The sequence below is a fragment of the Oratosquilla oratoria genome, chromosome 17, assembly GCF_046742065.1.
Source record: "Oratosquilla oratoria isolate Oo_2021 chromosome 17, ASM4674206v1, whole genome shotgun sequence".
Classification (NCBI taxonomy): Eukaryota; Metazoa; Arthropoda; class Malacostraca; order Stomatopoda; family Squillidae; genus Oratosquilla; species Oratosquilla oratoria.
In genome coordinates this window covers 5,757,638-5,783,813 of record NC_134793.1, presented here as the reverse complement: position 1 = coordinate 5,783,813, position 26,176 = coordinate 5,757,638, and the positions used below count along the sequence as shown (strand labels likewise).

At 42.4% G+C, this 26,176-nt stretch overlaps 1 protein-coding gene across 1 annotated transcript in view; it reads right to left on the bottom strand.

The window, feature by feature from the left end:
• LOC143034370 (cadherin-87A-like) overlaps positions 1–26,176 on the bottom strand; it is a 66,131-nt gene that overhangs the window by 32,074 nt on the left and 7,881 nt on the right. Inside the window, exons 2-17 of the mRNA XM_076200325.1 lie at positions 22,482–22,658; positions 21,867–22,051; positions 21,083–21,303; positions 19,945–20,067; positions 18,189–18,329; positions 17,274–17,498; positions 15,198–15,321; positions 14,596–14,817; positions 11,968–12,070; positions 11,386–11,475; positions 5,737–6,019; positions 5,315–5,501; positions 5,099–5,218; positions 4,706–4,875; positions 1,594–1,701; positions 1,258–1,442 (exon numbers count right to left, since the gene is read on the bottom strand). Of these exons, the coding sequence (XP_076056440.1) occupies positions 1,258–1,442; positions 1,594–1,701; positions 4,706–4,875; positions 5,099–5,218; positions 5,315–5,501; positions 5,737–6,019; positions 11,386–11,475; positions 11,968–12,070; positions 14,596–14,817; positions 15,198–15,321; positions 17,274–17,498; positions 18,189–18,329; positions 19,945–20,067; positions 21,083–21,303; positions 21,867–22,051; positions 22,482–22,618 (2,624 nt within the window). The 5' untranslated portion in view covers positions 22,619–22,658. The remainder of the gene's footprint in view (positions 1–1,257; positions 1,443–1,593; positions 1,702–4,705; positions 4,876–5,098; positions 5,219–5,314; positions 5,502–5,736; positions 6,020–11,385; positions 11,476–11,967; positions 12,071–14,595; positions 14,818–15,197; positions 15,322–17,273; positions 17,499–18,188; positions 18,330–19,944; positions 20,068–21,082; positions 21,304–21,866; positions 22,052–22,481; positions 22,659–26,176) is intronic.

The following is a 26,176-nucleotide window of genomic DNA, read 5'->3' as shown; positions in this document are numbered from 1 at the left end:
GGTCTGGTCAACATAGTCTTAGCACACTAGATTTTCCTTACAGCGGTTTCCCAGGCTAGATAACAACTTCCTTCCCTCCTAAGTCCGAGTCTCCTAGTGTAAGGAGTACCGAAGAGTTTGTATTCTTCGGAACAAATGTAATTTTCGCAGGAAAATTAATTTTTCCCTGATACAAACCTGAGGTACTCCTTACCTTTAATGGCCCTCCTCAACCACCCCTCTAAACAGTTCCTTCTCCTTGCCTGACAACCTTGTGCTTAAATCATACCTGGCTCAGAGAATGGTTATAGTGTGCGAGACTTGTGGTGGAGGGCAAGGGCCCCCCCCCTTGCCCCAATGGGGCCCCTTACTGAGGATAAGTGTTGCCCAGACCCAGAGTGAGGATTTTAATTTCGCAGTAGAAATATTCGCGCTACGCGAGAGTATCCTAGTGTAAGGAGTACCTCAGGTTTGTATCAGGGAAAAATTAATTTTCCTGCGAAAATTACATTTTTCTGTATGGATGCATAAATACTTAGAATAGCTTTGAGGAAGACATAGCTCAAACTGGAACAATACATGAATTCAATTCTATCTATATATACCAAGGGCTTTGTCCCTCTTACAAGGGAGGTAGCCAAGTCAAAGGGCAAGTACCCACTCCCACCCATTCCACTCCCATCCACTACCCTTCTTCCCTCTCATCTTAGCTCCTCATGGATGATGAGTCATCCCTGCATCACACCCACTGCCCTGGGTCAGAAGCAATGCAGGAAGACACAGCACATTCACAGGAAGGCTACTTAACTGACGACCCCCTCTTCACGCAGAAAAAGACAAGACGGGGGGAGATCCCTTCAGGCTGTGTCAAAATATCATTCATATATAACCACCCCCCACCCTTCCCCTTTCCTTGCTTCACAGTATCATCTATACACAGCCATTCTCCTCTAACTTCTATCACCCCTATTCAACTCTAAATATAATAATTGGAAAATAAGGAGAGAGCCCAAGTTGAAGCATACATGAATTTGAAACTAGGCATGACAAATTTGAGAGCAGGGAGACACAGAACTTGGGGTGCCTTCACACAAATATGACACCTATAGGTGTTCAAAGATTGAAGCCTATTTTTAATAAAGGAAATCAAAAGTTACATAATATACTGAAAGGTCCTTTCCCCTTTCTAAGAGGATGGCCAAGTTGAAGCATATGCTCAATCCTGTAAGCTTCAATTGGGTTATACCTCATAATGTGCAAACTAATCTAGAGATTTACCTAAATGCACTCGTATAGTTGTAGGGCGAGAGTGGTCCAAGAGTGACTCCGGTCTTGTCTCGTGCTTTGATTGGCTGAGTGATGACATATTGAAGGTCAGCATTCATGTCTGGGTCCTCAGCATGAACCTCAAGGACCATTTCCCCAAGAGGTAGACGTTCACTGATGTATCTTACATAGGATTCCTGCCAATAAAAGGTAGTAATGTAGATTTTAGAGTAAATATATTTGTTCTACTTCACTTTAGAATTGGGCTTCTTTCTCCACTTTTCATTCACTCTTTAGACACAAGTCAAAATCTCTACTGTTCCCCATGAAATTAAATTCCATACAAACCTGTTTGAAGACAGGTGGTTTGTTGTTGACGTCTGTTACATTGATAAGAACTTCGGTACTTGAAGTTCCCGGGACTGGAGCACCGCTGTCTACCCCCACAATCATTAGCTGTAGGGACAGTAAAGTTGCAGTGTATTCAGGAGTTTGAGGAAGTAAAGGGTGTATGTTTAACATATGAATAATTCTTCTACATTAGAATAAAATTTTTGTGTAGAGCAGTTTTCACAAGGGACCTCTCCTAATTCCTTTTGTATTCTCTTTTTGTATATTTATGTCACATGCTTTATATATTCTTTTCACCCTTAAAGATGTCTTTAATAGGTGAAAACATTCAATCACTATTTATATAATTTTCCCAGTGGTTTCTGCAAATATTGAATCATGTGCTTTTTGTGATTTTTTTGCATCATAAAACAATGATGAAATGCTTTTTCACTGTTGCTGTCCCTCATTTACGCTGCCCCTTTGAACCTATTCTCTAACAATTCTAAAACTAGTTCTTCCTTTTCTTCTTTTCTATAGCAAAAGGGAGGAGGGGATTTATAACACTTCTAAAACTATTCCTTCCTTTTCTCCTTTTCTGTGGCAAAAGGGAGGATGGGAGGACTATCATTACTATGTTCCTGTTGCAGAAGGCAACTAGATGGGACATAGTGAGGAGGACTAGGAATCTCACACTATATTTTTTTCTTGCAAAGAATTAAGGCATAAGAGGATCTTGGAGTAGGACTCTAACCAGAAACTTAGCAACTGGGTCATTGAATGTATGTGGACATGGCATGGATGAAAGCAAATGGGAAAAGGCTGGTTGTATGTTTGTGAGAATAAAAATGGATGTGTTTGTGTTGAGTGAAACAAAACTGAAAGGGAAAGGTGTGTGGAGTTTGGATGTGTGGTAGGTAAGGTGACGTGTAACAAAAGGGTAAGGGAGGGAAGAAGAGTCACTGATGGTAGATTATGTGATCAGTTAAGTGCATGGTGGAGTGAAGAGAAGTGTTACCAAGGATGATGTGAGGAAAGGTGGGAAACATGGGCATTTGTGAGTGCACATGATCTTGGTAGTGAGAAAAGTGAAGAGAAGAAACATTTTAGTGATTCATAAAAGTGTGTGGGGAGTTTTGGGAGATATAGTGTTTGAGAAATATGGCAGATGTTATGAGGATGGACAGAGTGAGAAACACGGAATTGTGGCAAAGACAGAGTAGATCAAAGAGTGCTGAGATCATTTAGGCATATGGAAAGAATGAATGAGGAAATACTACTAAAAAGAGTATAGAAAATTGTAGTGGATGGAGTGAACTTGAGAAGATCAAGAATAAAGTGAACGGACAGGTAAAGGGGGCACTGGATGCAAAAAAGAATGTCTGCTGAGCATGGATGAGGGGAGTGTTTATTTTATAATGAGGCAGATGGGATAAACCAGCTCCAGCTGTCAAGTGCTGTGTCTCTCTGCACTGCCTTTGACCTCAGCTGTGTGGTGGGGGACAGGGATGACACTTAGGTGCTAAGATGGGAAGGGAAATGAATGGGCTATGGATAGGTGTGGGATGGGTGTAGGATGTGTATATGCTTTGACTTGGCTATCCCCCCTTATAAGAGGGAAAAAACCCTTTTAGTACGTATGTATAAAAGGATTACAAAGGATTACAAAGGCGGAGCATGCCGACAGGAGACCTTTTGATCCATATCTAGGTCGGATGAAAAAAAAATATATATATATACACATACATATATATATATATATATATATATAATAATAATAATAATAATAGTTATAATAAATAAAAACTATAATAATGTAAATAACAAATAAAATACATAAATAAATGCATAGGTATAGTAAAAATAATAAACAGGTAAATAGTAAATGATAATAAATTGACATATAACTAATAATAAATGAAAATCAGACAGACAAATTATAACAAAACAAAAACAAATAATATAACATAAATCATAATCATTACAGCATCTTACTTAGGTATTTATCTAAATGATTCTTAAAGCTTTGAACTGAACTACATTGCACTACCTGTGCAGGAAGTTTATTCCATTCATTAACTACACGGTTGGCAAAGTTGTTTCTACCTACTTCCAAATTGAATCTATTTCCGGACAGTTTGAGACCATTGTTTCTTGTCTGATTCTCATTCAATGTGAAAATTTTGTCACTTTTGATGTCAATTCCCTTTAAAATCTTAAAGACCTGTATCAAGTCACCTCTGAGTCTACGCTTTTTTAGGGAAAACAGATTCATGTGCTTAAGTCGATTTTCGTATGATTTATTTTTTATATTTGGAATCAGTTTTGTGGCTCGCCGTTGTACTTTTTCCAGTCTGTCAATGTCTTTAATGAGATTCGGTGACCATACGGAAACAGCATATTCCAAATGTGGACGAACTAACGATTTATATAGCTTGTTAATGAGTGATGGACTTTTGAAATCAAAAGATCGCGCAATCAATCCCAGAATCTTATTTGCTTTCTCAGAGGCTGAAATACACTGCTTGGATGATTTGAGGTCGTTACTGATAATTACGCCGAGATCTTTTTCACTATCCACTTTTGTTAACGAATTTCCAACTAACTTGTAATCGTACTTACTGTTATTTTTACCTATGTGCATTACCTTGCATTTACTTGTGTTAAAGTTCATTAGCCACTTTTCAGACCATTGCTGTAATTTATCTAAATCTTCTTGAATATCTAATTGGTTTGAGTGATCATTTGCCACTCCGCACAGTTTTGTATCATCAGCAAATTTGGAAACAGTAGATTTTAGTCCATGGTCTATATCATTTATATATACTATGAATAGAAGTGGCCCAAGAACGGAACCCTGAGGAACTCCACTTGCAACACTTTTCCATCCAGAAGTTTTTCCATTTAAAACAACTCTCTGTTTTCGACCTTTCAACCAATTACTAGTCCAACCTAATAGGCTACCACTTATTCCATGCAAAGCTAATTTAGTAAGTAGTCTTTCGTGTGGGACGGTATCAAAAGCTTTTGCAAAGTCTAGATATATTAAATCTATATTGTTTCTTTTGTCATAATTCGACATAACTGTGTTGCTCTCAAACACCATGAACAGTAGCTGTGGAATGTGTACCTTATAATCAGGGTTGGCATCACGGTCTAGATTGGCTTCACTAGCAACACTGATGACACCTGTGGAGCCATTAATGACAAAGTTGTCCTTAGCACCATCTGTCAGGGAGTACTTCACAGCTGTATCTGAGCCATCAGGGTCTGTCGCCAGCACAGCTATCACACTGGTGCCTGCAGGGGTAAAGCAAATATATATAACTCTATGGCGGGGACAGCTGTCATGAAACAAAAACTTATCCAATGAAGCTGTCCTTGGACTGTGTTTGATTGTATTAAACATAGCAACACCTATAAAGTATGGGGAAAAGTTAATAGGGTTTTCCATTCTTTTATTCTGGGGGAAGCCTCTAGGCTTAGGGGATTAAGACGTCAGTTATCCCTTATATCATCCTACCTGGTGGAGCATTCTCAGCCACTTCCGTCTCATACACCAGCTGGCGGAACCGTGGAGGTCTATTTAGGTGGTGACCCACATTAATGTACACATTGATGTCTGAGAAGAGTGGAGGTGTGCCTGTGGGGAGAAAAAGAGATGCATCAAATACTTATTTTTCGAAAAAGAACTTAGTAACAAATATTCTATCACTGTCTGCAAGTTAAATGAAAATACCTGCATCAGTGGCCCTGATGGTAAGTGTGTAGGTGCCTGTGTCGGTGTCCATATGGGATAGTGGCCGACGAATGGTGAGACGTCCTGAGTTTTTGTCCACCTCAAAGGCACCATCTTCGGTGTTCCCACCCTCGAGGGAGTACGTGACTAGGCCTCCTCCTTGAGAGGGGCCGTCCTTGTCCCGAGCCTGTACCATGCAACCACCAGGGAAATGGAAAAAAGGAAGTTATATAACTGGAGAATTACCACTTTGTAAAACATGCTAGTCTTTTAGTTATGTGAGTAAAAATGATCTAAAAGTAGAACTTCAGGCAGCAAGTGAGTGAATTTGTGCACTTTGCTTGAAGCCTTTACTTTAACAAATAAACTTATGTGTGTCTGTGTTTATTTGTGTGCCTGTATTGATACACAGAATGATTCACCTTAACAATGAGGGGTGGGTCAAAGATAGTAGCTCCTTGGTCAACAGTTCGACGGTACTCCCGCTGTGTGAAGACAGGCGCATTGTCGTTGACATCTTCGACTTCTATGAATATGTTGACCGATGTCACCTTCCCGCCACCATCCATAGCCGAGTAGGTAAGCGAGTAGGTCTTTTGAGTCTCATAGTCGAGACAGATCTCCCTTCGGCAGGAAGCCACTGAGATCTCCCCGGACATTTCGTCAACCAGGAACTTCTCAGCCCCAAAGCCCTTGAGGCTGTACCTGTTGGTGGCATTACTTGAGTTGTCAATACTATCACTACAAAAAAGCACTACCACTATTACTGCAATCAGTACAAACACTGTTACTATTACCACACCTATTATGACCATCACTATTACTGTACAACTATTAGCACCACCCTGCACTAAAACAGTACCATCACAGAATAGCACTGGCCACAGAAACAAATTGCTCCAGATGTAACCATTACACAGAAGGTGCAGAACACCTTATCTTCTACTGTCCCAATGTAACCATACCAAGACAAAAACACAATATTTCTCCCTTGAGTGGCCTATGGGCCAATACAGTGGCTGTTCCCAGGTACCAGAGTACTGTGGATCTTGTGCAAGAGATCTAGGGGAACAGATTGATTGAATGATACCACTAGCATATTCTGTGCATGTCTTATGAAATATTAATTCATAGCATATTATATAGAGCTGGTCCCAAAAAATAAGTAATAATTAGGGCTTTGAATTTGGATTTTGTGATAGCATTGAAAGTGTAACTTCAATTGCAAGATTGTGCTGAGGAAATACCCTCTGTATGACATGCAAGACCTATATGGAGTTGGGTCATTTTGACTTTCCATGAAACAGGTCCTGTTGTTTCAACATAGTAAAAGCTATGTGGATAGAATGCTAATTAATAAAGGTTATTACACAACAACCTCAGGATGCAGAAGGATTGAGACTATGTCTATATTAACTAATGAAAGCTGGGAAAAGGGTCAGAAAGATGGAAATATTTCAAGTGAGAGGCACATGAGGGGAGCCTAAGTGACTGGGTGTGCCAACACTGAAAGATCAAAGAGAATGAGGCGATATGATTACAGTACTCAGGTCACTGAAGACTGAGGCAGGTGGTAACTGAGTTTGGAAGGATATGTGGGAGAAGAATTATGAGTGAATATGGGCAAAAGTAAAGTGATGAGATATACAAGAAATGATGATGGTGGCAATGTGAATACAAGTGTGAAGGGTGAGAGGCTTAAGAAAGTGGAGAGTTTTAAGTATTTGGGGTTACATGCAGTGGTGAATGGAGAAGTGGACGTAGATATATACATACATACATACATACATATACCAAGGCTTTTTCCCCCTTCCAAGGGAGGTAGCCAAAAAGGGAAAGGCATAAAAACACTCCCACCCATTTCATCCCTAAATACCCTTCACACCCCTCCCACCCTTCCTCTCATCTGAGCACCTCCTGGATGACAGGTCATCCCTGCACCCTGCCCACCGCCCTGGGTCAGAAGCAGTGTCGCAAGACACAGTACATCCACAGCGAGGCCGCTTCATTTAATCGGCGACCCCCCCTCTCCGTCCCCCTTTGCATATAAGGCGAGGACGGGGAGAAATCCCTTCGGGCTGCGTCAAAATTTACTCACACATACTACCCCACCCCCCACTTCCCCGCCCATTCCTCCTCATGCAGTCACAACATCATCCATATACAACCATTCTCCACTCACCTCTGTCTTCCGTCCTCTCCCTTCCTTCCTCAACAGACATTCCCCTCTTCCCCAAAGCCCCCTTCACCCCATCCATCCACCTCATCCTAGGACGTCCCCTCATGTTCACTCCCTCCACATCTGCCTTCCATACCTCTTTTACTAGTCTTTCTTCACTCATTCTTTCCATGTGTCCAAACCATCCTAATATTCTTTCATCAACCCTATCTCCCAAATCCTTTTTCACCCCTGTTCTCCTCCTCACCTCCTCATTTCTCACTCTATCTAGCCTAGTAACCCCCACCATACTTCTCAGACACCTCATCTCAAACACATTCAAACTCCTTCTCTCTTCTTCTCTTATGTTCCACGTTTCTGCCCCATACAGTGCTGTTGGCACAATCACTCCTTCATACAGTCTCCTCTTCGCATCCATTCCCAAATGTCTATTCCTCATTACACTCTTTAAACCACCAAGGCATTTACTCGCTTCTCTCAATCTACATTCTACCTCCACCTTCACTCCACCTTTTCCTGCTACACTTGCACCCAAGTATCTAAAACTATCCACTTCCTCCAGTCGCTCTCCCTTAATGTTCACTTCCAGTCTACTGCCACTTTCACCCCTTGTACATCTCATCACCTTACTTTTACCTACATTTATCTTTAGCTTTCTTCTATCACATACTCTCCCAAACTCTGCCACCAGCTTCCTCAATCCCTCCTCTGACCCTGCCACAAGCGCAGTGTCGTCCGCAAACAACAGCTGGCTCACCTCCCACTTTTCTCCATTTTCTTTAACCATCTCCAATCCCTGACTCACTACTCTAGCATTCACCTCTCGCACCACCCCATCCATGTATAAGTTGAACAGCCAGGGCGACATAACGCATCCTTGACGAAGTCCCACCTTTACTTCAAACCACTCACTCTCTCCATTTCTAATCCTAACACATGCTCTACTGCTCTCATAAAAACTCTTGACAGCTCCCAAAAGCTTTCCTCCTATCCCATAAATCTGCATAACCTCCCACAGTGCCTTTCTGTCTACCCTATCATAAGCCTTTTCCAGATCCATGAAAGCCCAAAAAACATCCTTCCCCTTTCCTATAGCTTTCTCACATATCTGTCTTACCACAAAGATCTGATCTACACAACCTCTACCCGTCCTAAATCCACACTGTTCCTCACCAATTACTCCCTCTGTTCCTCTCCTAATCCTCTCAATTAAGATCCTCCCATAAGCCTTCCCTACTACACTCAACAGGCTAATCCCTCTGAAATTACTACATTCACACTTGTCCCCTTTTCCCTTGTAAAGAGGAACTATACAGGCACTACTCCAGTCCTCCGGTACTCTACCCTCTCTCCAGCAAACATTAAATAACCTCACCAACCAGTCCACCATCACTGCACCTCCCTTTTTCAGGCATTCTGCATGACATCCATCCAGACCAGGTGCCTTACCTGCTTTCATCATCTTTACAGCTGCCTTCACCTCATCCTTCCTTATTTCTCCTCCATTCTCCTCACTCATCACTCTCATTTTCTTCGCATTTCCCACTGCAGCTATCTTTCCTTCCCTATCCTCCTTCACATTCAGCAACTCCCTAAAATATTCTGCCCATCTTCCCCTCACTGCCATCTCTTCCATTATCAACTCTCCATCTGTACCTTTTACCTTTTCTTCCCTACTTGATTCGCCTCCTCTTCCTCTCTTAATTTCTTTCCAAAACATCTTTTTATTACTTTCAAAATTTTCTGTCATACTCCTACCCCATTTCACATCTGCTCTCCTCTTTGCCTCCTTTACCTTTTGCTTTACTTCTCTTTTCTTTTCTTTGTACGTCTCATATGACTCCCCTGTCCTCTTTTGTAACCAATCTGTGAATGCTCGCTTCTTCTCTTCTACAGCCTTCTTTGTTTCCTCATCCCACCATTCACTACCCTTTCTTCTATTTCCCCCTGTCCTTCTTGTTCCACACACCATCCTTGCACACTTTAAGACTCCCTCCTTGAACCATCCCCATTCCTCCTCCACACCCATCTCTGCTCTATCCTTTACTCCCTCCCACTCCTCCTTCAGCTTCTTTTCGTACTCCTTCTCCTTTTCCTTTTCATTCAAGGAGTTCACTCTAAGAACCTCCCTACCTTTTGTCCCTTTCCTCCTTCTCCATCTATCCTCCACTCTCAGCTTACCTTCCACCAAAAAATGATCTGATATTCCCCCACCCTCTCCCCTTAGCACATGTACATCCTTAACTCTTCCTATCATAATCCTATTTACCACTACATAATCCATTAGCGCTCTATCTACCACCCTTCCCTCCACCACCCTCTCCCATGTGTACTTATGCTTGACTTTCTTCCGAAACACTGTATTTGCTATCATCAACTCTCTTTCTAGACACATTTCCACCATCAACTCTCCACTACGATTCTTTCCTGGAACTCCACACTTCCCAACCACTCCATCGATTGGACCATTTCCCACCCTAGCATTAAGGTCTCCCAGTACTATTACATTGACATTTCTTCCTAAACCCTCTATGCACTCATTTAAATCTATCCAAAAGGCCTCCCTTTCTTCCATGTTCTTCTCACTGCCCGGCCCATATGCACTTACAAAGACCCACATCTCCTTTCCCAGTTTCACCTTCATCCACATTATCCTTGAGGAAACCTCCTTCCACTCCACTACCCCTTTACCTATCTCCTCACTTACTAGAATAGCCACCCCTTCCCTCCCTCGCCCTCTCTTCACTCCTGATAACCTCCCACTTACACTCCCAAACTTACACTCACCCTTCCCTTTCAACTTAGTTTCACTCAAAGCCAACACATCCAACTTTCTTCTCACAAACATACTACCTATCTCTTCCCTTTTACTCTCATCTGTACCACATCCACGCACATTAAAAGACCCAAACCTTAGGGTGCTGGCCCGAGGCCCTCCAGCACCCCTTATGCCTTTCCTTTGATTTTTAGGAATTTGCCCCTTGGGGCTACAGGGAGAAGGATGCCTAGTCCCTCTCCCCGTCCCTTTCTTCTCGCCTCTTACGATCCAAGTGGGAAAACTTGGTGGCAGTATTCTTTTCCCCCATCACAGGGAAATATATATATATATATATCAAGGGCTTTTTCCCCCCTTACAAGGGAGGTAGCCAAATCAAAAGGCATAATTCCACCCACCCCCCCACTCTACTTTCTCCCTCCCTCTTTTCTTGGCACCTCTTGGATGACAGGTCATCCCTGCATCTTGTCCATTGCCCTGGGTCAGAAGCAGCAAGACACAGCAAGGCCATTTCATTTAATCAGTGACACCCCTCCCTGCCCCCTCATGCAGAAAAAGAAAAGACGGGGAGAAGTCCCTTCCTGCTGCGTCCAAATATCATTCAAGTATACCCACTCTCTAACCCCCTATCCCCCACCCACTTTCTTCCATGCATCACAGCATCATCCATATACAACCACTCGCCACTCACCCTCAACACCCCTTTTACTACATCCATCTATCTCATCCTTTGTCACCCCTTCCAGTTCACTCCATCCATCTCTGCATTCCATACCTCTTTTACCAATCTTTCTTCACTCATTCTTTCCATGTGTCCAAACCATCCAAATACTCTTTCATCAACTGAGTAATACGAAGTAATGGAAGCATAAAACTTTTGATTGTCCTCAACAGACTTCCTCCTATCCTATACATCCACACCATATCCCATTATGCCTTCTCGAAATATGTACAAGCTCAAAAGACATCCTTACCCTTTGCCAAAAGCTTCTCACATATCTGCTTTACTGACAAAATTTTATCAACACACCCTTTCCCTTTGTTAAAACCAAATTGATCTTCCCCAATGCCATCAAGCTGTAGTGGATTAATCAAAAACAAGGTATTACATCTTACCTCACAGTGCCAAATACACCAGAATCAGAGTCATTGGCAGTGAGTGTTGCCACAATCTCCCCACTCCTGATGTCCTCCTTCACACGATACCTGATAGTTGAGGTACAAGAAAGTTCATTAGCTGATATTTTCATTCTCTTATGCACTGAGGAACTTGTATTCATAATTAATGCAGATCATTTAATACAATTCAATATGAAGAAAAGTAAGACAAAGAAAATAAAGAATTAGAAGGAAGACACAAAGAAAAAAATTTCTATCCTAAAAATTGCAAGAAAGCAAATGGTTAGAAAAGGAAACTAAACTAATGGGATTATAGGTATAATACTAGAATCACTACCCTCAGAATGCCTAGGCCTTATATATTTTTTTTTCATCTAGGGGCTGCTTTATTACACAGTCTTAAATGCAAGTTCTGTTTGAATAGTTAGTCTGAATGACAATGCTGAAAGCACAATGGGCTTTTTACACTAAATTTTGATGTTCCAGGCTAACAGTTAAAAGGAAAAAAGAAAAAACCTGCTCTATCTCTCTCTTTCATACAACACACTACACAAATACATTGTATATCTTTTCTCTCACCTGTAAGACTCTTCCATGAATGTGGGTGGATTGTCATTGGCATCAGCAACAGTGACATTGACAACAGCTGAGGAGACTGGCTGACCTTGCTGGCTTGCCACCACTAAGAAGGATAAAAGAGAAAAAGAAAATTGAGCCAGTGAGCCCAGTGGAGACCAAGTGCTGCTTAAAATAGTTTGTTCTTTTTGTACAAAAATCATGGGCCCTGAAATTTATATGAGTATATTGTAAAATTGAACCTTATGCTGCATTAGTCTTGCAGCAATGGTCTTACTGCATTGTTTTTGACCCAAGGCAGGAGACAGTAATGTCCCTTCATCCATGAGGAGCTAAGACAAAAGGGAAACAAGGGTGGTTGATGGGAGTAGAATGGGTGGGAGAGAAATGGATGGTAGCAATTGTGTGTCTTTTGACTTGGCTACCTCCCATATAAGGAAGAAAAAACCCTTGGTATACAGATAGAAAATAGAATCATGCAAATATAGAATTAACATTGATCATGTAACACTTCTCCTATATTTTAGCTTAGTCAGTAACCTGGTCATTACTACAATAACTTAAAACATATACATACATACATATACCAAGGCTTTTTCCCCCTTACTAGGGAGGTAGCCAAAAAGGAAAAGGCATAAAATCATTCCCACCCATTCCATCCCTGAAAACACTCCACACCCCTCCACCCTCCCTCCCATCTTAGCACCTCCTAGATGACGGGTCATCCCTGCACCCTGTCCACTGCCCTGGGTCAGAAGCAGTGTCGCAAGACACAGCACATCCACAGCAAGGCCGCTTCATTAAGACAGATATGTGAGAAAGCTATAGGAAAGGGGAAGGATGTTTTTTGGGCCTTTATGGATCTGGAAAAGGCTTATGACAGGGTAGACAGAAAGGCACTGTGGGATATATGGGATAGGAGGAAAGCTTCTCGGAGCTGTCAAGAGTTTTTATGAGAGTAGTAGAGCTTGTGTCAGGATTAGAAATGGAGAGAGTGAGTGGTTTGAGGTAAAGGTGGGACTTCGTCAAGGATGCATTATGTCACCCTGGCTGTTCAACTTATACATGGATGGGGTAGTGCGAGAGGTAAATGCAAGGGTAGTGGGTCAGGGATTGGAGATGGTTAAAACATATGATATCTAGAAATAAAACCTTGTAGCCTGTAATATTATAAGCCACCCTAAGAAAATTGCATTAAAGATTTTGTTCTGGCTACGGCCTGTGCATTATGTGGATTAAGGTGTATACGCAATTAATCATACAATTGTACTAAGTTACTGTAGTCATTGGAAAAGTACTGTCCCTTAATCCTAGAGGCATAAGCTTAAAACTGTTGGGTGACAGTCAGAACAAGACAGTAAAGTGGCCATTTAAGCCATAAGTGTTAATCAAGATAGTTTTTCACCCTTTAAATCCAAGTTTCTGTAAATAAGTCAAATTATCAGATAAAAATCTAAGCAAACTGAAGTATACACTGCATCCAGATAAACTAACCCCCATTGTAAGGGTGATGAAATCTGTAAATTTTGTTTTGACTAATAAGTGGGGTCAGACTTGTGAGAAAATGAGGTCTTGATCAAACACGACTATTTTGTCCCAAGTCTGCTCCTTCACTTAAATGAAATTATCTTACATTACCCAGCCTTACATCTCTACAGGATGTCACCTTGGCCTTTTAGTTATTTATCTTATTCTACTTTATTTTTTTGAGAAGGCATTGATCTTCTTAAGTAAGTTACTGAATTTATCTATCAATATACCAAGGGCTTTTTCCCTTGCCACGAAGGCAGCCAAGTCAAAAGGCATACCCACTCCCATCCATTATATTCCCACCTATTCTACTCCCATCCACCACCCTTTCCTCCCTCTCATCTTAGCTCCTCATGGACAACAGGTCATTCCTGTATCCTGCCCACTGCCCTGGCAGCACATCCACAGCAAGACTGCCTCGCTTAATCGACGACCCCCCCCCCTTCCGTTAGTGAATCTATCTATATACCAAAGGCCTCTTCCCTAATATGGGAGGCAGCCAGCCTAGTTACTGAATACATGTATTTAATTTGGAAATGTCAACTCCCTCACCTTCACCAGTAGGTGTAACCTTTATGGGCTGACATTCCGTCTCCAAACTGGGCCCAAGCTCCATCAACTTGAGCTGTATTTCTTACAATTTTTTGCATATGGAGAGCAAATTGCTCCATCCTCCCTGACACTTTTAGTTTGTGACATAGAAACAGTCCCACACTCACACAATGCAGACATCAATCTAAAGTTTCTTCCCAGCGAGGTTTAAGGAATGTTGTCAGCCATTGTGGGGCAGTGGGTTTTCTATTTAGCAAAACTCAAGGCAACTATTAATTAATTAATTGCAGTTAATTTGATAGCCAGACTGGGCTTGGTTGGCTACTTCTCTTATAAAGGGGAAAAAAGCCTTTTGGTATACAGATAGTTAATCTAAAAATAATTTTTCTTTTAATTTGTTTTTCTTCACTTCATACAATCTTCATCAAATTACATATACCAAAGGCTTTGTCCCCCTATCACAATGGCTGACATGATCGCAATCTAAAAACTTTCCATCAGGTTGAAATAAACAGATAACCTTTATAAACAGTCCTAGAGGTCACTTACCCTTAAAGACAAAATTTGATCTCTCTGGATCCTCATAGTCGAGGCGGGTGGAATCTTTGACCTTGAGGATGACAGGCGTCCTACCCACAGCCGTTTCAGGGAAGATGGAGAAGACACCCGTAGACCCAAAGATATCCTCGAGGCTAAGGTTGAACTTGGCATTGTTTCCCACATCACCATCCGTCACCACCATGTTGAGGCCAGGGAGTGGTGTCCCATCCGCTGTGGTGGGGCACAGAGTAAAAAATTTATGCATCAAGGTCATTTATATAAACATTAGGAGTCAAATATCTACTCAACAATATCATAATGCCAGATAACCACACACCATGACTCAAGAGTTTATCATGAATACCTTGTGTCTTGCATCATGTATCATATTGTAAGGGCTCCAGTACCTACTTTAATACCAAATACTATGTTTCCTATGTAATGTGAATTCATACTAATTACAAATTTGTGTAATTTATTCTCTTCACTAGAGATGTTCAATGAACTATATTTACTATACAACTTTCTAATTAATGAGTGATAATTTAATTCAGCTTTGTATGGTTGGAGTCACATAAGTTGGTGTCTAGGCCAAGTGGTTCCTTCCTTACCAATGTCTTCAGAGACTTCAACATCGAAACTCTCTTCGTTGAACTTGGGAACCTGGTCATCCACATCCGTCACAACAATAACAACTTCAGCCACAGCTGTTTCACCAGTTCCCTCCTCTTCAGCCTAAGGGGTAAGAGGCATATCAAACAGGTACAATTGTATTCCTAATTACATTTGCATCTCATCTCCAAACACAGTGCTCCTGTAATTTCTTTTACTTATTCCATTTATTCATTAACATACATACATACCAAAGGCTTTTTCCCCCTACATGGGGGGTAGCCAAAAAGGGAAAGGCATAAAAACACTCCCACCCATTTCATCCCTAAATACACTCCACACCCCTCCCACCCTTCCTCTCATCTGAGCACCTCCTGGATGACGGGTCATCCCTGCACCCTGCCCACCGCCCTGGGTCAGAAGCAGTGTTGCAAGACACAGTACATCCACAGCAAGGCCGCTTCATTTAATCAGCGACCCCCCCTCTCCGTCCCCCTTTGCATATAAGGAGAGGACGGGGAGAAATCCCTTCGGGCTGCGTCAAAATTTACTCACACATACTACCCCACCCCCCCGCCCATTCCTCCTCATGCAGTCACAACATCATCCATATACAACCATTCTCCACTCACCTCTGTCTTCCATCCTCTCCCTTCCTTCCTCAACAGACATTCCCCTCTTCCCCAAAGCCCCCTTCACCCCATCCATCCACCTCATCCTAGGACGTCCCCTCATGTTCACTCCCTCCACATCTGCCTTCCATACCTCTTTTACTAGTCTTTCTCCACTCATTCTTTCCATGTGTCCAAACCATCCTAATATTCTTTCATCAACCCTCTCTCCCAAATCCTTTTTCACCCCTGTTCTCCTCCTCACCTCCTCATTTCTCACTCTATCTACATACATATACCAAAGGATTTTTCCCCCTACATGGGGGGTACCCAAAAAGAAAAAGGCATAGAAACAACTCCCACCCATTCCATTTCCCATATATTCCACTCCCCTCTAATCTTGGCACCTCCTGGATGACGAGTCATCCCTGCATCCTGTCCACTGCCCTGGGTCAGAAACAGTGTCGCAAGACACAGCACATCCACAGCAAGGCCACTTCATAACACCTCCATTAGTTTGTTCTCATAGTCATTCTTCCGCCCCTATTCCTGTTCTGCTGACTTATTTGGCAAATAGCTCTTCACTTTTCCTTCGGTTTCTTGAGTTCCGCACTTATTCAATAAAACAAATGGATACATTTTTTTTTCATTACTAGATGATTTATTCATTTTGCACTCTTTTGTGGATGGAGGTGAGGGTCATGGATACAAGGGTAAACTACTAAGGGAGGGCATGTGAATTAAAATAGTTAAGAACCATTGCTCTAATTTATTTCTATTATTACTGCTTCTTTAATGGCAATTTTACCATACCCAGTTGATTTGTGGCATATATTGTGTGCTTGTATATTTTTTATATGTGAATATTTCTATTTTTCCTTATCTTTAGTTTTCATGAACTGATGAAATTATGTCAGGTTGAATTAAATTACATCAGGAGGGGAATGTGTTAGGTTACTTTGATTAGGTTAGGTTCTATTACCCTTTTTTTTTTTTGTTCATTTATTAAGTTTCTTAACCCACATTTTCCCTGATAGTCATATCCCTCTCCACTATAAAGGTCTCAAGATTGTCAGATTCATATGAGGTTCTCGTTCATTTGGACAAGAAATGAGGCCTATGGTGGTCATTGCTAATTACCCGGAAGTCACGCATCTCCAGCATGAGAGACCTGGGACAACAGATTGATGAGGCCTCACAACATTCAAATGAGGTAAAGAACAAATGGAAGATAAACAATGTAAAAGAATTAAAATGTTAAAATAATTGAATTAAATAAATGAATAAGTAAATCATTAAGTAAATAAAATGAAAATGTCAAGATTTTTTTTATCAGTCCTTCTACCTTCTCCAGTCCCATATCTCATGAATCACCTACCTAGTGCACAATGCTCCCTCTATAGTCGCCCCCCCCAACAACAACAACCTAATTCTTATGTCAAAAACTTGCTCCCTGCCACTTACCCTGACTTTGAAGGAGTAAATGCCACCGTTGTTGAGGATGAGTGGATCTTCACGGTCGAGACTGACCCCTGAGGTGACCAAGGTGGTGGTGACACCTCCATCCTCGGTTGCTCTTGTGTTCTCGAGGGCGAAGTACCCATAAGTGTCATCCTCCAGGGAGAGCTGCAGAGGTCGAGGGTCACCCAGGTCGCCGTCCCGGGCAGAGATTTCCAGGACTTCTGTGCCCTGTGAGAAGCATGATGTCAGGCACTAAGAATCTATACGACATTAGTCATTAATTGTGACTAGTTATAACTGATGGTATACATTACTTACTCCCTTTTAATTTTCATGATCAGCATGTTCTGGCTCTTGTCCTGAACGATTCTTTGTTTCCATACGACTAGGAAGGATTTCCTTTACTCTTTCGTTGAGTTTGTATGCGACCGCAGTGAAATGACAGTTTAATGTAAACAATGTAGTTTCATCTTCTCGATAGCCTATTTACTTTATTATATATAATAATTTCAACTTTTATTTGGTGCTTAATAATAGCTAACTAGTACTAAAATTTGAATAAGTTGAATTGTGATATTTTTTGTTCATTATATCATTGCAGGAATGAGGGGGGTGTTTGGTTCCCATGCCTGGCAACCCTATTTTACTCGTGTGGTTTATAGATATGAATAATCAAATAACGTACTTTTTGTTAGTGTATGGCCAGTTATTTACTAATGTAGAACCACAAACAAGTAATATAATGGTAGATAAATTAATAGTTATTTTAATGACAACATACGGATAAACAAATGCCGTATTTGAATAAAATAGACGTTACATAAAAAGTCTCTGTATGTTCCCCTTCATACCCTTTCCTCCCACTTCAACTCCGAATTGTGTGAGGCAGTGTCTAGCCAAGAGCTCATCAATACTTACCTGTGGACTGGCCTCCCTGACAGTAGCGCTGAAGGGTGCCAACTCGAAAACTGGAGGCTGGTCCTGCACATCCTCTACCTCCAGCTCCAGGTACGCCGTCGAACTCAGCTGTCGTTCCTCACCGTTGTCGCGGGCGCGAACCTACATGGGAGGAGACAGGAGGGTTAGGAATGGCATTCACTCTGAGTAATGGCCCCCGACAGCTGCTCACCTCGGATCTGAGGTGACTTGGGCGTCACTGTGTGATATATCAGCTTCCTCCGGGTATCGTCACTACAGTGGCATACCATGGACACCGTCTCCTGCGTTCATGTATGAACAGTTCCGGACCACAGACAGGGTTGAGATCCGAGCGGGTACCAGCCCCGAAAACCACGAAAAAAAAAAAGGCCAAGGCAAGGTATTGTCACTGTTGGTGGTGGGAATGGTGTCAGAACAACAGAGAAAAGCACTTTGAGTGGAGGGGAGTAACAAGCGCTGTGCCTCAGGGATCAGTGCTGGCAACAGCGTGTTCCTAATCTCTTGGTCCATTTGATTATCATTTGTAAACTATGCTAACGCCAGAAAATATTATTCAATTTAGGAAATATTCTGGTCCAAACGTGGTTACAACCATCTTGATCAGCCCAATTTTGATTAATCACTTTGGCCCACTGGATAATTTTTTGAACATTCAATGATTTTGTTCTAATTAGTGCCAAGCAATTTTATTCACAAGCTAATCTACATAATTAACCTGGGGGAAAAGAAGATATAGCTAGACAAACATGTTTGCAGGCGATTCCAGGATACTATGAGTGGTGGGGATATAATGATGGGACATGAGGTTTGGCAGATTTGGTGGCGATTACAGAGGAGGTGGAAGTTATGGTTTTAAGTGCAGATGTGTCGAAAGCAGGAATTTGGCTGAAAGACAGGATTACTCTATGATATTTGTGAAAGACCTTGTGAAACTAATTGTTTATATGACAAGGTCTTTGGTATCATTATGTAAGTCCTAGTTGTGGGCTTTGAAGTCAGTGGTGGGATTATTTTTTTTTTAACAACAGGTTCTCTCACTGTACCAGCAGCATGCAGGTATCACTTAAGCTGTGTTATAACCAGTATAAGCCAATTTTTAATAACCGGTTCGCGGAGTATCATGAAATTCCAAGAATAGGTTCGTATGAACCGATAAGAATCGGCTGAATCCCACCACTGGACGAAGGCATGTACTGTATTAGTATATGTGGGCATGCGATCTATTGTGACAAACCCATCCTTGTTATAGTTATTATAATCATTAGTGGTGATGGTTGTAGACAAAGAGTATACATGAGAGCCGTATTAGTAGTTGTAGTTTCAATGAAAATACAATTTTGACAGATTGTACACAAAGGGGAGGGGGTAAGGCAAGAATAAAGGGAAAGGAGACAGAGGAAGGGAAGGAAGGAGAGGTAGGAGTGATGGGGGAAAGGAGAGAGGGCCTGAAATGATGAACAGGAGATAAGGAATAGGAGACGGAATAAATCTCGGTAGGTCGGTAAAAGACCAGTGACCGCTTGCAACAGCAGCTATAGAATGAATTGAAATTAAATCAGAAATGGGGGAACAGAAAGAAGGATAAATAGTGTAAGAGGGAAGTTTAGCTTAGGCATCAAAGGTTCGTGCCAAACTACCAGATACTTTTGATATGTCTAGCACGATGACACGGGCCTCAGAAAATCCCCCAAAACCCCAAAGAATATGAACAAAAGTCAGACAGGAGGTTACTTACCGCCATGGTGTACTGCCTTCGCTTCTCATAGTCGAGAGGACGACGAAGGGAGACGATGCCCACGTAGTCTCCTTCCTCCAGGCGGGCACCTCGAACCTCGAACTGGTCGCACGCCTCTGGAGACTGTGGTCGAAGAAGACGGAACTCTGATAAGATATATGCGCGCGAGCACGCACACACACACACACACACACACACACACACACACACACACACACACACACACACACACACACACACACACACACACACACACACACACACACACACACAGTAGAAAGAAAGCATACAGCCGCTGGGGGACCTAGACACACTCTGAACACTTAGAGAATTTATTTTCTATAGTATCCTCGTGCAGTCATTTGTACAAGAATGCAAACAAGGTCCCATTTACTGGATTACCAGGGATTTGAATAATTTATATCATGCGGCCAGGTTTGTCACCTTTGGCTGGTGCGCATCTAAACGACTCTTGGCGTAACAGCTCCTCGCCAGATGTTAGCCTGAGCGCAAACTGGGACGCAGGCGACACAGGTGGAGCAGCACAGAACAAAGGCAGCCTTCCTGCTGCTGAATTGAAGTACAATTTGAACTTTTCTCTTATTTGAAAAGGTGAGGTTGTTCATCTAGAAGCATTTTAAGTGAGAAAGAAGTTCAAAGTGTACTACAGTTCAGCAACAGGAAGTCTGCCTTTACTCTGTGCTGCGTCGCCTGCGTCTCAATTGCGCCTAGGCTAGGGTTGGGCAGACCTAACTGGGATACTGAACCAGTGCGATGTATTGTATAGTATTTAGTCACTGATAACCAACACTTCTGTCTTTAGGGACAGTGTCGGGATGAAGAGGGAGGCTAAGTCATAGAGATGGCAAAGGAGAAGTTAGGAGGGTTGCTGAAAGAAGGAATACAAAAGGTTAAAAGTCATCAGCATTCTTTCTTTTTTTAACGAGGATTAGTCTTCAAGCGTAAAATAATGCTGCGTGTCTCTGGTCCATAGAGACACCATTATAGTCCCTAAGCTATTGACTACGTAAAATTTATGGCGTCAGTACCCAAATGGGGGAACACACATAAAACACGTCACTTTGGCGAAGGAGTAAAGACCCAAAGTACATCACCGAACTCCCTCGAAGCCACCCACCTCCTCCACGATGCACTCGAGGGTGACGTCCGCATTGGCACCGATGTCGGCGTCGGAGACGTACATCTTGCTGAAGAGCGTGGCGCCAGGGGACGCGGACTCACGGATCCGGACCTTGTACGGCGCCCCCCGGAACTTCGGGGCGTTGTCGTTCACGTCGAGGATGGGTACCCTTCGCCGAAGAGGGACCGTGTTGGGCTCGGTGTTGTACACCCGTTGGTCTAAACAGAGAGGAGGAAGAGGTTACCCAAAGAAGATTTAAGGGGTTTGGATCCTTTCTAATGAAGTCGGATCCCTTTTAAAGGGTGATGAATCCCTCTTAAGGTGGTTGGATTTTTTTTTTAGCGAATTCGGGTCCTTTAGGAAGAATCCAACCCTATTAAGAGGATCAAAACTTATTACAAAAAATCTAACCCCATTAAAAATTATCCAATCCCATTTTTAGAATCCAATCCTCATAAGAACGCAAGAACACAACATAATGAAAAAGACTGCATGAGACCATGAGGCCTACACTAGGCAGTTCCATGTCTATTGACATCTATTATCCCCATCCATAAATCTATCTAACCTCCTTTTAACACAACCAATAGCTTCAGCGCTTACTACATGGTTACTAAGTCTGCTCCATTTGTTAACCAAATTGGTAAATAATTTCTTGCCTACTTCTTTCTTAAATCTAAATTCGTCCAATTCAAATCTATTATGCGATAATATTTCTCTCATTGTACTCGACTGTCACATAGTCACGTGACCTGACGCAACGTGACATGATGTGGCGCACCTGTGATGGTGATGATGAACTCGAGGACGTCGCTGGTTTCGCGGTCCAGAGGCCGCACCAGGGTGACCACTCCGCTTGTCCTGTTGACGCTCAGCTCGTCGCCGCTGATGCTGTAGTCTAAGCTGGTGCCCTCAGGGTCCAGCCCCCGCAAGGTGTACACCTGGGCCCCCGCGGACGTGTCCTCCCTGGGAAGACGCAGACGGGAAAGGGGAAATTAGAAATCAATATGAGAGCATATAAGCATGGTAATACACACACACACACACACACACACACACACACACACACACACACACACACACACACACACACACACACACACACACACACACACACACACACAAACACAAACACACACACACTGACCCATTGTTTATAGACTGGACCATACAAACTATGAAACTCTCATTTGGGAGATAATATCCGTCAATCACAAGTCCAGCATGTAATTCCATGGTGAATTACACGATACATTCAAATTAATCGACTATAATGTACACATGACGATGTCAAAGGAAACGAACATGAAGAATGACTAATTGATCTAAATCGAAAAAAGTAAACTTCGTTTTCATCGTCTTAAAAAAAAGACCTAAAACCTTCAACAAGACTCACCTGAGGGAGAACCTCTCCATGTCTCCTCCCTGAAGGAACTCGGGCGCCCGGTTGAGCTGCGCGCAGACGCAGTGTACCTGCAGGTACACCAGGAACAGCGCCGCTGCCCTCGCCGCTTTCTTCTGCTTCGCCCACATCCTCCTCCCCCTTCCTCCGTCGCTGGAAGTCGGTTGTCGGCTGGAAAAGGCGAGAGAGATGGTTAGATGTAGATGCGGAGCTATAGTCTTTACATCGACAGCTACTTTTGGATTATTTTTGTTTTTCGATCGAAATAAACACCAAATGTGAGGACGAAGCCTTTATTAGTGCGACGTTTCCCTTGTTACAACTTTTTCAAGTGCATAGTCGAAATACACATGACTGAGATTAAATAAGAAGAACTGGGGGAACGGGGGAGCTAGGGAGGGAGAGAGGGAGGTAGGGGGGTGGGGTCACTGAATGTTAGGAAAGGTTAAGGAGAAGTTGGATCAAATGTCTTTTTTTCTTGATATCTTACTGTAGACCCGTTCTTATGTTTTTTTCTTTTCATCCACATTTTATATAGTATCTCTTTATGTTCTATGAGCTGTTTTCATGGTGTGCGAACAGACACGCTCCGATTGTTGTGGTGTAATCTTTGATAGACGAAGTGTTGGGTCGCGCGCAGGAGGATCGTGAGCGTGAAGACCTCATGCTCGACTTCACTCCAGTCGAACTGAGCGATGGACAGACATTATGGTCACAGTAGGCTTCCGATGGTAAAGGGCTTATCACACTGGGCTTCCACGGGCTTCACCAGCGCCGACCGTTGAGAGTTCGTTTGAGTAAAGACGACTTCGGTTACAATATCTTATTTTTCAAATCTCCAAATATCAATTCATCTTTCCGTCGTATATAGCAAAGCTGAATGATGAAGGAAGAGATTGTAAGCCTATGAGAATGTTAGACATACTATTGAAATGTTCTTAGAGAAGTCTAGATTTGTGTAAGCAAAGTCATATTCTAGTTATTCAAATAGAGGTTGGAGGTAGGATGTGGGAGGGAAAATAAGCCCTTAAGTCAAGCGTGTGGACAACAACAGGAGACCTTTAGATTCATGCCGAGGTCGGGAGTCTCCAAGAGGATTTGTTTTGCCTGAATGGGAATCAAAGAACTTCTGAGGATAGTCCTACTGCATATACTCCCCTCTTTTCTATTTCCCACTCTCTCTCTCTCTCGCTCTCTCCTTCTCTCTTTGCCCCTTCCCTTTTTCCTGTCTCTGCTCCGTCCTCTCTCTTCCTATCCCTTTCTCCTATCTCCGCCTTGTTCTCTTTTGCTCGTATTTACTCCCCTTCTTCCTCCCTTTTTGTTTCCGCTCAGTCTTCTCTCGCTCTTCCTCCCATCCACTCTCCCTCTCTCCTTTCTCTTTCCGCATCTTCCTCTCTCGCTCCCTTACAATTTCTCTCCCTGTTTCTGGCTCGTTTTCTCTCACTTCCCTTCACTCTTTATATTTCCACCTATTCCTCTCTTCCTCTTCCTCCTTCCTTTACCTTTCTGCCATTCCTCTCTCGCTTCCTCTCCCTTTCTCTCTATATCTCCACTCCGTCCTCCCTAGTTCTCCCTCCCCCCCTTTCTTCCTCACTCCTTTTTGTTTCTTAATCCATCCCCTCTTGTCTTGTTCCTTCTCCCTTTCTCTTTCCTCATCTCCTACCCATCATCTCCCATTTTTGCTCCCTCCTTCTCTCTCTCTCTCTCTCTCTCTCTCTCTCTCTCTCTCTCTCTCTCTCTCTCTCCTTCCTCTTCTTCCTCTTCCTTTTCTCTCATTCTAGTTCACTTCCTCTTGGATCTCTCCGAGACAGACGGAGCGAGTGGACTTGACATTTAGGCATCGTGACAATACTCTCCATCTCCTCTAATCAAAGTCGCCCAGAGGCAGCCAGAATAATATAATGCAAGGGCGCCACTCTACCGCCCCCCCATGGGTTAAGGATTCATTCCAGTATCTAGAGGGATTAACATATTTGATTCTGATAAAAGTTGTTGGTGGAGGCAAGTCACCAGCAGCAATACTTTGACCAACTCATTGATCTCTCTGAAAAAAAAAAAAAAAAACGTTGGACTGTTGTCTTTATTGTCGTGTGAGATTGTCTCTATAGCTAGCGGGAGGAGAAGGAAGAGGGGAGGAGGAGGAGGAGGAGGAGGAGGAGGAAAGAGGAGGGGGAAGAGTCACCCAGGTACCGAGCAAGGTCCATATAGTATACTATATGGACCTTGGTACCGAGTACCAGGCCCCCGTGGCTGCATATCCACGCGAAGTTGAGGTGATGAAGATAGGTGAAGGGGAGATAGTTCACTCCGACGTCCATAGACATCCGGAGAGCGGGGCAAGGGGGGCAGTTGGCCCCCAAGAAATCCAGGGTGTGTTTGAAACTTTGCCGATTGTCACATATAATCTATCTTTTTTTTTCTAAGTTAAAGAATATCAGTATATAATTGAGTCAAAATATATCTTATGTAAATAATGTGAATATAAGCCTATGCGGCCAATTTGAAGTGTGTATTTCTATATAACCCTTTACCATTAACCATGTATGTATAGTATCTTTAATTTTACACCCTTTCCCCTACAAAACAATTCTACTCCCACCTACAACAATTCCTGCGTAAGCCCCTGCCGAAGTCTACCTCACAAATTCTCTAATAGCAGGTTCCTGACTCCGGTAGATAATGAAAGTACATCCAGCTGTGTTGCATACTAACCCAGTTGTGGAGATCGAAAAAAGAAGAAGTGGAGATTGATTTTAACGAACAGAATTCCATAAACATAGATGGATGTACCGTTAGCCCTTGAGGAATCGAGCATATTAGAGCCAGCTGGATACGGACTACAATCGCTGTGATGTAAACAAAAATATTCTCACGGTGGGAGGTAATACAAACTTCGTCTTAATTCTAACAGCACATCTCTCATGATTTGGTTGGTACTACTTTATAGTAATACCATACATCGTGACCACTACCTCTTGCACTATCTCTACCATTCACAGCTTTACTGCTGTGAAATTCGTTTTCATCGTTATATTTGAACATTAAAATTATTTGCTAATAATCATTGTGGCGTAAATAATGCTCGCAAAACAAATGTTATGGTATAATTGATAATAATAGCGAAGTGATGTTGTTTGTAACAAAGGCAATAGTAATCACAAAAAGATAATGAAAATAGGGAAGGGTGGCACAAAAAAAAAAAAAAAAAAAAAAATGGCAGCAACCTAATTAGAATAGAAAATATCTTCCTGTACGGAAGGTCTTCCATCATTGTAACCACGTTATGGTTTGAAAAAGAGACAAAAAATGTGAATTAAAAAAGAACCCTTCCCCAGCATTCCATTATTTGGCGGGCTTCAGCGCAACGCTCAATGAGTTTCGTTCAGCACCTTCCGTTTTCGTTCACTTAGGAACAGTACAATGGGACTTCCTCATGACCTGACATTCCATTCATGCCCCGACTGTACTCGAAGTTGCAAGACCTTTCACTCCTTCACCAGGAAGACCTCGGCATCCGCACGTCCTATCTACTGACGGTGTTGTTAGTGATTTTATGTCAACATTGATCTAATAGAATTATCGTTAAACCCCATTAAACGATTTTTAAAGAGAAAACATTCTTTGTCCGTCGCATAACTTCGATGGGTCAGTTTTCTACATTGGTTCATTCCGTACCTGGTGGTACTCAT